General features: G+C 41.3%; 1 protein-coding gene across 3 annotated transcripts in view; it reads left to right on the forward strand.

The window, feature by feature from the left end:
* The window catches only part of LOC144606069 (TRAF-type zinc finger domain-containing protein 1-like), a 36,386-nt gene that overhangs the window by 15,465 nt on the left and 5,311 nt on the right, over positions 1–15,610 (forward strand). For all 3 annotated transcript variants that reach the window (XM_078421870.1, XM_078421869.1, XM_078421871.1), the window contains exons 5-11: positions 1,316–1,739; positions 3,163–3,426; positions 5,866–5,933; positions 7,202–7,462; positions 10,478–10,604; positions 11,178–11,505; positions 13,591–13,666. In XM_078421870.1, the coding sequence (XP_078277996.1) occupies positions 1,316–1,739; positions 3,163–3,426; positions 5,866–5,933; positions 7,202–7,462; positions 10,478–10,604; positions 11,178–11,505; positions 13,591–13,666 (1,548 nt within the window). The remainder of the gene's footprint in view (positions 1–1,315; positions 1,740–3,162; positions 3,427–5,865; positions 5,934–7,201; positions 7,463–10,477; positions 10,605–11,177; positions 11,506–13,590; positions 13,667–15,610) is intronic.

The raw sequence follows: 15,610 nt of genomic DNA on the forward strand, positions 1-15,610 counted from the left end.
ATCAAGGTCTCGTGCATCAAGGTAGTGCATGAGAGAAAAAGAAACAGAATGCAGATTGTAGTGTTGCAGACAAATTGCAGGTGAAAACGAGAGCAAGGACCACAATGAAGTAGGTTGGGAGATGAGGAATTGATCCTTGGCACATAAGAGGTCCGTCAAGAGTCTGATAACAGTCGGAAAGAAGTGAGTGGTGTGTGCTTTCAAGCTTTTGTTTCTTCTGCCTGATTGGAGAAGGGAGAAGAGAGAATGACCGAGGTTTGAGTGGTCCTTGGTTATGTTGCTGCTTTCCAAAGACAGCATGAGTACAGATGGAGTCGATGGGGTGGGAGGAAAAGGCGTGATGGTTTGACTTTCCCAAATGCAGTGTTTATGATGGTGGTTTGGCAGTGGTTGAGGGCAACTGGGTCACTGATGGGAAAGGAGAGCTGTTGGTAATATTCTGGTAACAAACTCTTCACATGGTGTATCTGACTCCGACAACTAGAGTAATATGTAGTTTAAAAAAAACTTTCCTCTTACTATAACAACAAGAAATTTGGACAGGTACATGGATAGGAAAGGTTTAGAGGGATATGGAGTAAATGGGACTAGCATATGGGTGACTAGCATATGGAAACAAAATTATTTTCATTTTTTTTCTCTTATGTGTTAATTTTTGCTTTGGAAGGGTTTCACAAATCCATCAGCTACGGTACTCAAGTGAAGAATGTGTATGCCTAGATCCTGACTTTCAGGTTAAGTAGGAACAAACTGACATCACAGCCAAGCCTGGTCCTGTCCTGGTACAAATATTTTCCAGTAACAGCCTGTGGATAACAAAGATGCGAGATCAACTGGTTTAATTACTTTTTTTATACTATTAGAATGTAGGTGAGAAATCATATCTCAAACAGTGGGCAGCATGCCTCAAATTAACCATTGAGGCACTTCAACATTTTGAGGTTTTGAGCTTAAGAAAACTTTTAAGCGTTATTATGTTAAAATGCTGTGTCGACAATTGAGGGCAACTGGGCCACTCAATTTGTTGCGTTGCAGAGTTGCGTTAAAGTTCACAGTAAACCATTGATTATGTGATGACTGTAAATCTTGTCAACTTCTCCCAATACAGGTTAGATGATTTCTTCAGGAACGTGCAGTGAATTGGGGAATGGTTGCACACAAGATCTGTCTGCAAGGTCACTCTTGGGCATCCGCAATGATTTGTCCAGCAGGTGTGAATGACTTGGAATGACCCCGACACCGGTGGCTCTGAATGGGTGCAGCATTATCAATCTTTGCAGCCCTTTAAATTATATTTCCTATTTTGGTTTTGCAGAGCACAGATTGCCCTTTGCGGCTGATTAAATGTCAATACTGCGAACTGGAGCTTGCATTCAACAAGTCTCAAGAGCATGCTGATTATTGTGGATCAAGAACTGAACTCTGTGCAGATTGTGGCCGCAACATTCTTGTCAAAGAATTGCACATGCACCATCTCACCTGTGGCAAAGAGGTGGAGGAAAGGAATAACAACCGTATGAGACCCAAGCCCGAGTATCATTTTGAAGATAACGTTGGAGTCTGGTTTGAAAACCAACCATTTGGGAATTATGTTCAGACAGAGGAGAACTATGTTCGCGTTAGACCAAGAATTTCCAGACCATTGGAAAATAAAATGCATGGGAACAGGGAGACTGGATTTCCAGTAAGGATGATAGATAGGAGAAACATGCCAATAAGAGATAGAGAACAGAATCGAGGTAAGGGGAAGACATTTGAAATGGAAACTATTTGCATTGACTTGTTTAAATTTAAATCTGTTGTAGGAGAATACAATAAATCGGGAGTAAGTCACCTGTCCCATCTATCCACTCCACCATTCAACCTGATCATGATCATTCATACTAGCCTTAACCTCTATGCCAGCCATCAATTCGTCAATCAAAAAATTTGTCATAGTTATGTTGCACGGTATGGGGTCCTTCAGGCCATCTTATCCATGTCGACCACGATGCCCCGTCAGGACCATTTGCCTGTTTGCCCCACATTCCTCGAGGCATTTCCTATCAATGTTACTGTCAAAATGATTTTTAGATGTTATTATTGTACCTGCCTGAACTGCTTTGTCAGTTCATTCCATACACCCACCACCTCTGTGTGGGGAAAATTACTTTTCTGATCGAGGGATGTGCAAATATAACAGTTATTTACTTCTTCATGACTTTGTACATTCCAAACTGATTGAATGCGAGATGTTTGTTTGGTAAGGAAGTCAAGAGGAATGAAAATGTTTTTATTTTAAGCTCAAAGTTCCCGTAATTAAGATTTTGATGTTGCCGCCTGTGCTTCCAAGTGAAGTGTGTGGACTGATCCTGTCAGACTTGGAAAGGTGCAGCAATGATTGGAAAGTTACCTAAGCTAGAAATAGGATTGCATCCATATCCAGGCTTTCCAATTTGAGTAAACTCAGTTCTGGCACAGTTTTAACAATGATTCTTGCGTGATAATGTAGATATACAGATGGTCCTATGGATATGGGACATTGTTGTGCTCGTGATTCTTCTTTACTGTGACAGAATGGAGAAGATGCTGATTAATATCAGAATTTCAGGCAGAAGCAAAGAACGATTCCAGAGTTCAATGGTAACAAGTCTTGGACTTGATGTTCTAGAACGATGTAGTTTAATATAGACCACTGAGTGGCAGCTGTTCATGTGACAATGGTGTATTGACTGCACCACAATTTCTGACATAGTTCTGCATATTTGAACCAACCTTTAGTCTCAGTAACTATTGTAAGCTGGTAAAAGCTTTTGAATGAGACTTTCGATCAAGACCACATTTGCTCTCTCGGGTGGAAGTTCTCATGGTTCCACTTTGAATGAAAGAATTACTCTTGTTAAGTGGCTATTCCTCATTTAACAGCATTTGGGAAACCTATTAGCATTTCACGTTCTTTGTCGGTGGGAGCTTGCATTATGCAAACGGTAAGGTTGTCCCTTCATTACAGCAGGGAAAACTCCGTTAAAAAATAACATTAAAAAATAGTTCCATGGCTGTAAAATGGGTTGGGATAACCAAATTTTACAGGGAGGTGCCTTTTTAAAGTAAGTCTTTCAGTGTCAATGAAAAGTTTGTAGTTGTGCCTTTTAACAAGATGTGCATTCCCTGTTGCTTTCACAGCCAGCGTTACAAGGACTGATAAAAATCGCATGGCTGACCCTGCAGGTCCTGGACACTTGGATGCCAACTCTAATCTGGATTATCTGCTTGCTCTAAGTTTGCAAAATGAGAACGGTGGTGGTGAAGGAGAGTTGATCTCAGCATGGGAGGATGTTCGCACAGATTGTGGATATTCGCACCCACAAAACCTTTTGGGGGTATTTAATAATCAGCCTCCATCTGATCTCTTCCCAGCTTCTGTAAATGTCCACAAAGAAATAGCAAGTAAGTTGTTAAAAGTACTTGTTTCTGGTCTCCCAAGGGATATCAGTTTGGGTATAGAAGGGCATCGATCAGGTCACTTACGTACATCCAAACAACTTGTCAACGATATTTTACCGTACTTCCCAGTATATTTTAAAAGACAGTGCTGGAATAACTCGGTAGGTCAGGCAACATCTCTGGAGAACATGGGTAGGTGATGTTTCGGGTCAAACCTTTCTTCAGACTGAAGAGTCCCTAGCTGAAATTTCATCCATCCATGTTCCCCAGAGATGCTGCCTGACCCGCTGAGTTACTCCAGCCCACTTTGTGTCTTTTTTGTTGTTGTTAACCAGCATCTGTATTTCCTTGTTTCCACATCTTCCAGTATAATATATTGCTTGCACATTTGTATTGCTTTGATGTGCCACAATGACTTCATAAGATAAAACTCAGTGTAAAATCTTATTTTATGTTGCATACAGCAAGGAAATTCTGATTTGAAGTATAAATTGCTTTCATAAGATGTGGGGGAAATAAATTCAGTGGTTTGATTCCGGAAACAGAGTTTGTTGTAGGCTAAGTGATTGGGGCGGACCTATTCTTAAGAGATTAAAAGAATGTCTGATCTAATTGAAACACTTCAATATCATGACAGGATGTTGGTAGTTTCCTCAACTTTACAATAGAGGCACAGTCTGGGGATAAGGGTTTGCCCATTTAGGGATGTGATGTTCAGTTTCCTTATTCAAGGGATGCGCAAATTCGGAATTGCATAACCAAGAGAATTGTGTATGTGGAAAAACTGAGATATATTATGGACACCGGCAATTGAGGAGTAAAGACATCAGGAAGGAAAGGGAGGTAGTGAATGGATAAGTGGATCAGCCTCAATGGTCTAGACAGCCATTTTTGAAATTTGTCTCTTGGTTTACCTCATGTATAGTGTACTTCTATCATTGGAGTGGCAGGCTTTGTTCTTTTTTTCTTATTTCCTGCTCGATTGTAATCATGTATAGTCTTTCCGCTGACAGATTAGCATGCCAAAAAAAGCTTTTCACTATACCTCGGTACACGTGACAATAAACTAAAATGAATATTAAAGCACTTCTCTTTCTGTTGCAACCAAAATTTGTTTAATTCGGGACAATAAGCAATCGTGAATATTTTAAAGTTCATACTTTTGCATCTTTATGTTAAAACAACTTATCCTAGCAATTTCATCAAACCTTCCCCATTATAACTAGCAGCTGCATCACAAACAATAGGACATGCTTAATTTAATCTGATTTAAAACATTATTCTGGAATTAACTTGCACAAAATATATATATATATATGCACAGCTGTAATACAAGCTTCAATTTGATACCTCAAAAATTAAAAGATCTGGTTTTAGTTTAGAGATAGAGCGTGAAAACAGGCCCTTCGGCCCAACCCAAGTTTACACCGACCAGCGATCCCTGCACATTAACACTAACCTACGCACACCAGGGACAATTTACACTTGTATCAAGCCAATTAACCTACAAACTATATGTCTTTGGAGTGTGGGAGGAAACTGAAGATCTCTGAGAAAAACCCACATGGTCATGGGCAGAATGTACAGATTCTGTACAGACAGCACCCGTAGTTGGGATCGAACCCGGGTCTCCGGCGCTGCAAGCTCTGTAAGGCAGTAACTCTACCGCTGTGCCACCGTGCTACCCCTTCATTAGATTTTGTTAGATTTTTTTTTGTTGCCTCCTTCAAAAAAACTTGACTCCTTGTTGGAATCCATGGGCACTAAGTGCAGCGCTTCAGTCGCGTGAGCATAATGTAATGAGTTGGATAGGCAATCGCGGTGAATTATTACACGTGTATCATATTCTCTCCATGTCCACTTCTGAGGGAATTGCTGGGGCACTATTTAGGGTGAGAATTCTAAACAAAATCTTTCAGCCCAAGCTTTCTGATCTTGATTTGTGCCCTGCAAAACAGCTAGGTCAGCTGGGATCAACAGATTTAGCACCAGGCTCTGTTAGAGATTGTTGTGGGCCGGGGTGGCCTGCCGAATCATTTTTGTAGCATCAACTGTCATGAGTCATGGGGAAAATGTGCAAACTCTGCATTCAGCTGCCAGGGGAAATCCTTGCTGTTCCATTTGATTGAGTCCTTTCAGTTTCATTGCGAGCATTGAAGAAATCAAGAGATTTATCTTAAATTTTATGTTTTAAGTTGTTTTGTTTTATGCTCATTGTGTAAGTGTGGATTGAACATTTGCCTCATAACAGCATTGAACAGTCCAAATGCAGTTTGTCTGTGTCCCTCTAACTTGCTGATTGACTTGAAATATGATGGTAGCCTTCTAATGTGGATTGCATCTACAAAGTGCTTGGTTGTGGTTTTGACTCAAACTATCTTTTTACCTGTCGGGCTGTATTTTAAAATGAAGAGTTGCAGTAATTGTCTTTTTTCCTTTCAGATGTCACAATGTTGCCTTGTGAATTCTGTGAAGAACCGTTCCCTGAAGAAGAACTGATTCTTCATCAGGTACAGTTTAGCAAATGTGGCTTCTTAGCAATTGCTTGATGCAACTTTAGACCTTGTTTCATATGATCCCACTATTGAGTCTGTTGGCAGTATTTCCTTGGCGCATTGTTATTTGTAATTTAAATACCTTCAATATTCAAACTTGCTGTAAACAGTTTCATAAGTTCTCAGAGGAGAATTAGGCCATTTGGCCCATTAAGTCTAATCCGCCATTCAAGCATGGCTGATCTATATTTCCCCCTCAACCCCATTCTCTTGCCTTCTCTCCATAACCACTTGCTCATCAAGCATCTGTTAATCTCTGCTGTTAAAATATCCATTCCTTCTTATCTAATTTCTATAGGTCCATCCTTTTATTCTGAGGCTGTGGCCTCTGGTCCTAGACTCTCCCACTAGTGTAAACATCCTCTCCACATTCACTTCCACACCCAGGCCTTTCACTATTCAGCAATGAATGTTGCTCCTCACCAATAATCGGACAAATCTGATTTGTCCTTTTATTTACTCTATTTCTACAATTTAATTGTTTCAACGCAGATATGTTGTGATTCTGTTTAAAGCTCTTTGAAATGGCTACCAAAGCAGAAGGACAAAAAATAGAGTACCTATTTAGTATCTGAGATAGCAGCTTCATTTTCGTCCCAAGTGTTTTATTTTGAGTTAGTGGTGTGGAGTGTGGATTAACCTAAATTTAGATTTGTTCCATTCAGTATATGGTCTTGGAATAAGTGTTGATGAAGTAATGCTATATACTAGTACTGCAATTCCAGGCAGACAAGTAATCAAAGGGTAATTTTGAAGTACTCGTGCAATCATTGGAAGAATATTTGGTGGGAGAGAAAACATTGTGCTGATATAACCTTGAAAAAGTTTGAAATTAAATAAGTAAACGTAATCAAAACAAATGCAATTCAAATAGCAGATTTCTATTGGAAGGTGAAGACGCTTATTAAAACACGACAGGTTAGAAGATGGTATTAACTGTATAGTGTAAGAAAATAACTGCAGATGCTGGTACAAATCGAAGGTATTTATTCACAAAATGCTGGAGTAACTCAGCAGATCAGGCAGCATCTCAGGAGAGAAGGAATGGGCGACATTTTGGGTCGAGACCCTTCAGACTGAAAGTATTAACTGTATAGTTCAAGTCATAGGAAATATTTATGTTATAGGGCAAGCATTTTGTTATTTATCACTCTCCAGCCTCTGCCCTCGTCTGCCTACTCCTCTGCCATTTTAAAATAATTGATTAGATTTCTCTTTTGCAGACTGGCTGTAATCCTGTAAGTGCCTTTGCATCATTCAGTAAAAATACCACACTTGTACCACCACTGCCACTGCAAAGGGTCTCCATACCCAGAGCGAATGACATTTTCTCTCAGCATCATCCCATGAATCCAGAATACTTTTTTGAAGATCTTTCACTGCCATCATATGGTCCTATTGGAGGTTCAAGCCATGGCGATGTCATGATTCCTTGTGAGTTCTGTGGTATTGCGTTGGAAGAAGATGTGTTATATCATCATCAGGTAATTTAGAAAGTCTATGTACTTTGCAAATAAGTTCCTGGCTAAAATAGCAATGCTTAGTAGGAAAGAACTGCAGATGTTGATTTAAATCAAAGGTAGAGACAAAATGCTGAAGTAACTCGGTGGGACAGGCAGCATCTCTGGAGAAAAGGAAGGAATGAGTGACGTTTCAGGTCGAGACCTTTCTTCCAAGTCTACCAAAGAAATGCAGATGCTGGTTTACAGCAAAGATGACACAAAAGTTGGAATAACTCAGAGGGTCAGGCAGCATCTCTGGGGAAAAGGAATAGGTGACGTTTTGTGTCTGAAGAAGGGTCTCTACCTGAAACGTCACCTATTCCTTTTCCCCAGAGATGCTGCCTGACCCACTGAGTTAGACAATAGACAATAGGTGCAGGAGTAGGCCATTCAGCCCTTCGAGCCAGCACCGCCATTCAATGCGATCATGGCTGATCAATGTATAAACGTGGCTGTGAATTGAGAACTGCTAGTGTCAAGAAGAGTTTACCTTTGAGAAAAGGTTTTTTTAATTCTCATGTCCATGGAATTTTAATAATAATAATAATTGTAAAACAAGCTGCAGGATTCTATTTCCCCTTGTTTTAAAAAAAACCCTACATGATGCATTCATAAAATTTTAAGGTTGGTAATGTATCCATTGTAGTTGGGTATGTTTGGTAACAATAGATTTGCTGACAAAGCTCAGATTTGAACATATGTTGTTCATCTGGAAGAAAAAGGGTATCACTGTTATATAGATGTAACGTTGCACTTGGAAGGAAAATTCAGTTTGATGACTTGTACCTTCTTGCGAGGCAAACAGAAATAGCTGTTTCTATTGTGGAACACTGGAATACCGTATCTATTGTGGCACCACTGGAGAATCAGCTTCATGGGGCCAAGGATACATTTGTAGGATACGGTAATGGCTTGGTATTGGCAGGTACAGTCCATGACCTCTTGTCAACTGTTGGCCCTCACATCATTGCTGATTTTAGCCCGTAAATCTCTCTCTTAAGGTGGCACCCATTTCCCCCCTTTTCTGAGGTAAAATCTATTACCTTATGTCCCCTTTTCCTGCTTAATCTTTGCACAATCTCCATTAAATCACATACGCTGTGACCTTGCCGGCTTTAACACCTTGAATCTATTGATCTAGTATTCTTGCTGTTTTATGAATTGAATTATTCATTGCTGCCACTATTGTGTTAATTTGTTATTCCCGTGCTATTTATGTCCTAACATATCTGCGTTTGCACTGAATTATTTGTTGGTCTGCCCTGTTGAGTGTAGGTATTAGTTCACTGCTGCCTGCAGCCTCATTAATTATTGATGCACCAGTATGTTCCTTATGGATTATCTGATCTGCAACTCCACTGATCCTTGCCACGATACTAATTTATATTTCACACATGCATTTTCTAATAATCTAACAGGAAGGCCATTTGGCCCACTGAGTCTGATTATCTCATCAGTCTCATTTTCCTGCAACGTGCCACAAGTGCCCTGTGATTCTCTCACCAGCTGCCTTCAATAGAGATACTTTTTATGGGCCAATTGTCAATAGTCAATAGTCATTTATTTGTCACATACACATAAATGTGCAGTGGAATGAAAAATTACCCGCAGTTCAACAATAAGACCAATAAGAATAATCAATAAAAATGCAATAACACATACAATCATAAACTAACACCAAACAAAAGAAACATCCATCACAGTGAGTCTCCTCCAGTCACCACCTCACTGTGATGGAAGGCCAGAATGTCTTTTTCTCTTCCCTGCCGTCTTCTCCCGCGGTCAGACTGTTGGAAGTTGCCACGTCGGGGCGGTCGTGGCTCCCGACATTGAAGCCCCCGCCGGGCGGAGAAAATCCCGCGGCCTATTTCAGGCCGCGCCGGACGGTGAAAGGTCCGCGGAGGGCCGACCCAAGCCCCGCGATTCGGGGCGGGCGAAGACGCTGCCGCTGCCGGAGCCGGAGCTCCCAATGTCGGCCCCCACCCAGGGGCCTGCGGGCCTCCGACGTCCAGGCGGCCCGTGCCGGAGCCCCCGGAGACGAGTCGCAGCCGCTCCCGCAGCATCCGAAGGCAGCCAGTGCCGCAGGTGGTGAGTCCGGGCCGCGGGCTCTGCGAACCTGAGCCCGGGGTGATCCCAGCCGGAGCCCGCCAGCTCCAGGTGCATGTATGTCTTTGGCACATGGGAGGAGACCGGAGCACCCTGGGGAATTCCATATAATAGCAGGGAGAATGTGCAAAGTCCACACACATGGCAATGGAGGCCTCAACCAAACCAGGGTCACCAGAGAGCTGCGAGATGGTTGTGGTACCAGCGCACCACAGTGCTGCTCTTCAATATTTTTACTGCTCATTAATATACTGATATCTAAAAGTATTTTTTACTCCATGAAATTTCTCATTACTTTTAATTTGCTGGTGAATTTATTTTGGAAATCCCTGGATACTACTGATATGTTTGGTCTATAATTTGCTATCCTTTGCTGTATTTTCATGTGGTGAGCTGCAGTTGTGTTTTTGTGTTTAGCCTAGTGTTAACAGGGCAACAGGAATACCTCTCTCACTCTAGTTTCTCAGTTTAATCCGTTCTTTTTCAAAGAGCAGCTTCTGTCGTTCACTATTTAAGAATTTAATTTTATCAGAGAAATGTTTCAACCGCATAAGTATATTGATCGTGTAGGTATTATTGTCAGAGACCTGGCTGTCCTGTTAATAGCTAGAGATGGAAATTTATCCATTTCAAATTCATTGGCTTCTGTAAAATTGGCCCTAATGTGTAAGCAATGGATGAGAAAGTGGGATAAAAAGAACTAGTGAGAACAGGTGATCGAAAGTCGCCTGGACCTGGTGAGGCCTTGGGGCCTATTTACATACTGCATCTCTAAACTAAACAAAACCATCTTGAATAAACAGGTAATGCAGAAGAAGGTCTGGTTCTGACTTACAAGGGTGTGAAGGACATTAGTTTTCTGAAACTCCATGTGCGTCTCTTGTCATTCAGGATCAGTGTGATTTGCGACCACCAACGGCAAGGCCACCTGATCAAGAAGCCGATCAACCATTCCCCGTGACTAAGACTGAGTCAAGCGAGATTCTGGATGTGCCCATTCGCCGACAAAGACACCAGGGTAAATGCAAGAGACCAGTGCTAGTTTTATTTACATTGGAGTAGTTGCTGCAATCCTACTCAAAGATAGAGAGCTACTGTTTTGGTTGAGGAATGCGTGTAGCATCTACTGGTGGTGGGATCATGTTGAAGACGGCAGAGAATGATATGTTGGATGCGGAGGCTGGTGGAGTGAAAGGTGAGGACCATGGGAATCAGAGGTGGGAAGTGCAGCTATTTGGCCCCTGTTCTACTTTTATCTCTAACATAGGAAGGTGATCCTGGTGGCTTTCTTCTTGTCAAGTTGTAACCTGCTAACTCTGAAATAAGTTAAGGATTAAATCGTGCGTTTAATAATACAAAACTACTCTATAAGATATATAGACTCAGTCATTAGGGAAACTTGAAGTTAATGTGTTTCTTAGCCTTTGTAAAAAGTTTGCCCTGCTTGTGTCTTAAGCAGATGAATGGTGAAAGTTGATTAATGCTTCGTGTTCTGTCACTTACGTAAACAAATAAGTAAGAATTTTGATTTTGTGTGATTTTGAGACTGATACTTACAATGCTCTTCGTGGTGTATGTCCTATGAATGCAGGAGATGTTGAACCTGACCACTTTGCTTATATGGGTGACATTGTCCAGCCAAGACCAGCAATCAGAAATTCGTTGAGAATGAACCCAAGCGGAGCGACAGCAACATTCAGTCAGGGCACTGGTGTCCAGAAATCCGTACCCAACCAAGACACCGAGACCCTTGCTCCAAATAGCAGAATGGTCAAGATTCCCAACCGAGAATCTTCTGAGCTGAGGAGGAGGGTTCGCAAACCCCTGGAGTTGTCGGGGGGGTCTCCCCTTCCTATAGGAGATGTTTTTCCTGAAAGCTACAAGCCGCCTTTTCCACATACACTTGATGCTAGACCCAGGTGAAGTGTACTAAATACTACTGAAAAGTAAATATATGTCTTTTAAACATCCTATTAAAACTCGGTGTTCGCACACAAAACAAATGGACAGTTTCTTCAGGACATCTATTGATGTGTGCTGACGTACAATACTCATGGTTATGAATGCCAGAAAAAAAAAAATCGGTCGGAAGAAGGGTCTCAACCTGAAACTTCACCCGTTCCTTCTCTCTAGAGATGCTGCCTGTCCCGCTGAGTTACGCCAGCATTTTGTCTATCTTTGGTGTAAACCAGCATCTGTAGTTCCTTCCTACACAATAATCAATTAAAAATTGAATTGTTCATAGGATGGAAACACATGTATCGTTGCTTGGCAAGACTAGTATGGCTAGTCCCATGCCACCACCTCTTTCCCACAGCCCTGTGATTTGTTTCTTTTAGTACAGGTCCTGTTCCCTTTTTCCGAGCTGCCATTGATTGCTCTACTACCACCTTGTGAGGCAGTGCATTCTAGATGCCAACCACACATTACATGCAATATTTTTATTTTTAATCAAAATTGGCCTTTTGCGAATGGGGACAGATTCTCTCCATCTCCTCTGGGCTACAACTCCTTATTACCTCTTTCCCAATTCGTCCTCGCCTTTTCTGCCCGAAGAACGATAATTCCTTGTTTTTGCTGTCACACCAGTCCCCGTTGCTAGGATTTTTCCAATATTTTCTGCTTCCTTTCTGAGGCCTTCATGTCCTTCCTGAAATGTGATCAGAACTACATCCATGACATCAACATGGCCAAATCAGAACTTTGTAAGTGTTCATATGTTGTGTTGTTTTTAGCAGTTTTCTCAACCCGCCTTCTCATTTCCACATTTGTGCGCATAAGTACCTGGGTGTCTGCTTCTGAACCCTCTCTATGTTGTCTCTTCCAAAATTAATATTTTTGCACTTTGGTGATAAATTTCATCTTCCATGTTGTCATTCTGCCTTAGCTACCAACTGAGGTAGCAACATTAGGACTAATAGAAACAATAAAGCTCAATCTTCAGGAGAAGAGTGGGTAGAAGATTGTGAGGGGAATTAAAAGCTGGAAATTTTTGATGTGGTTTTAACTTGTAAAGTGGATTTATCTTTGTAGTTCCAGGTGTGATGCAGTAATTGCATTTTAAGCTTTGAATTTATTTTCTGCCCTAACAGCCATTCACTCTAAAAAGACCGGCACTGCAATCATCGGTTATAATTATACTGAAAGCCCTCCATAGGAATAAATAACTATCACATCGTGTCACAGAGCTGGTGTGCGAGTTCATGTGCAACATATGTGTATAACTGCATAGCTAAAAGCAATACAGTTCAAACACTTCAACTTTCTTTTTAGAATATTTATTTTAAGGATTTCACACAACCGCGCCAGTTCATGTTGGTCATGAATAGTTGGGAAGGCTCTTGATGCTGTGTATTTATGTTAAACCACTGGTCTTTTGCCACAGCAACCCACGTTTGAATCCAGCCATTATTAAAAGGAATTTGGAGACTTGGTGGCAGTATGAAGGCAGATAATTCCAATGGAGACCAATACAAATTATGTTAAGAATCTTGTTTAGAAGTTGTTAGATGATAAAACTTCAACTTTTAGAGTTAAAACAAAAGACTGCAGATGCTGGTTGAGACACAAAGTGCTGGATTAGCTCAGCAATTCAGGGAGCATCTTTCGTTTAGTTTAGTGATACAGCGCGGAAGCAGGCTCTTTGCCGACCAGCAATCCCCGCACACTATCACTGTCCTACACTCACCGGGGACAATTTACAATTTTAACAAGCCAATTAGCCTACTAAGTTGTATGTCTCTGGAGTGTGGAGAAAAATCTCACAGGTCATGGAGAGCTTGAACAATATTGGATAAGGACTGGACTGTTGGAATTTTATTCATGTCTGTTTTCTTGATTTTTGTGATTCTCTGCGTGGCCATGTTAGCCTAGATTCTTCACCTGTTGGAAACCGAGTGCTCTAATTTTGATCTTGCTGGGTGGGCTGCTAAAGTCTGTCCGTTATGAGCAACATTTATGTGCTTGCTCTTGGCGTCTCTTTAAGGCCTTTGTTTGTCTTTCAGTATGACAACACCGGGATCTAGGATTTTTAGGAATACAATGCCTGCTGCCTCCAGGAGCAGAGTTACAGGAATAAAGGTAAAAAGTAATTTTGGATTATAATTGGATGTTAAATATAAAGAAAAGAATGGATGTGAAATAATCTTACAACCATGTGTCACTAGCAGTGTTTTTAGTTCTCTGCTGCTGTGTAGGTTTTCAACTCCAACCACAATGCTATTTCATATGGGAATGAGGCATCACCAAATCCTAGAAATACCAAATGGAGTAAAATTGACTATATGTCAGTAGCTGAATAGGGATGGTGTTAATTGGAAGACTTCAGGCTTGGCCAAGCTCACAGTTACTCCTCTTCTTCCTTGATTGCAGCTTCCCTTCAGCACTATATGCACTTATTTTTGTTGTCTTATTTAATATTGGGACTGAGACACTGAAAAGCTTGGTGCTATCCAGACATATATTATACACGAGCACAGTCAAGCCATACAGAGCACGACAGGTAATGCAAGGAGAAACAGAGTACAGGATATAGAATATACAGCATTGTAGCATTACCGGCAGTTACAGAGAGAACAAACAGTTAACAAAAAATAAAAAGGCTGCAGTGAAGTAGTTTGGTCGATCAAAACTACATACACCCTTGGCTTATGTGAGGACTATTCAGTGGTCTGGTATCAGTGAGGAAGAAGCTGTTCCTGAATCTGGTGGTACATGCTTTCAAGCTTTTGTATTTTTTGTTTAGGGGAAGGGTAATGAGGGTGGTTTGTGTGATGGACTGTGTTGCATTCCGATAGAATGCTCTGCACAGTACATCTGTAGAAGTTGGTAAGAGTTGTTGGAAAATGTCCTTAGTCTTCTGTGGAAGTAGAAGTGTTGGTGTGCGTACTTGGCTGTAGCTTCATTGTGGTTGCTCCAGGCCAAATTGTTGATGATATTCATGGCTAATAATTTAAAGCTCTTGAATCATCCCTGTTTTGGCACCATTGATGCTCCTGCATACAGAAATGCAGATTACCATCTGTGCCATCCTGAAGTCTCTCAGCGCCAGAGATGTGGGTTTGATTAAGACCTTGGGTGCTTTCTATAAGGAGTTTGCACGTTCTCCATGAGCACACGTGGGTTTCCTTTGGGTGCTCTGCTTTCCTTCCACATCCCAAAGACATGTAGGTTCTTTGGTTAATTGGTCGCTATAAATTGCCCCTCATCTGTAGTGAGTGGATGCGAAAATGGAATAACATAGAACTAGTATGAACGGATGTTTGATGGACGGCATGGACTTGGTGGGCCAAAGGGCCTGTTTCCATGCCGTATCCTTCAATTCAATACAGATCGATCTGCACGTCGTAGAAAAATATGGCCTCAAAAGAGTTTTAGGAAGATGTATCAGGATCCAAAATGATGACTATGAGGGAAGATAGAATAAGCTAGTGCTATTTTCTTTGAAATACTGAGGCATGATTTAATTAAGTTGGATATAAATGAGGACTCAGATATAGTAAATAGGAAAACATATTTCAATGGGAAAGAAATCCAAAACCAGGGATTACAGTGGTACAAGACGCGGGTGAGGCTGCATTTGAATATTGTGTTCAGTTTTGGTCACACTGCTATAGGAAAAATGCCATTAAGTTGGAAAGCGTGCAGAGAAGATTTGTAGATGTTGCTGGGACTGAAGTGCCTGAGCTATTGGTAGGATTGGGCAGGCTAGGGCAATATTCCTTGGCGTGCAGAAGGCTAAGGGGGTGATATTGCAGAGGGGTATAAAATCATGAGGGGAATAGATAAAGTGAATGCACCGTCTTTTTCTCATGGTAGGGGAATCAAGAACCAAAGGACATAAGTGTAAGATGAGAATGGAAACATTTAACGAGAACCTGTGGAGAAAGTTTTTTATACAGAGGGTGATGGGTGTATGGAACGAGTTGCCCGAGGTGGTAGTGGAGACAGGAACATGACATATAAAAAAACATTTGCACAGGTACAAGGATAGAAATGGTTTGGAGGGTTCGGGACCAAATGTGG

This window comes from Rhinoraja longicauda, chromosome 25, assembly GCF_053455715.1.
Source record: "Rhinoraja longicauda isolate Sanriku21f chromosome 25, sRhiLon1.1, whole genome shotgun sequence".
Taxonomy (NCBI): Eukaryota; Metazoa; Chordata; class Chondrichthyes; order Rajiformes; family Arhynchobatidae; genus Rhinoraja; species Rhinoraja longicauda.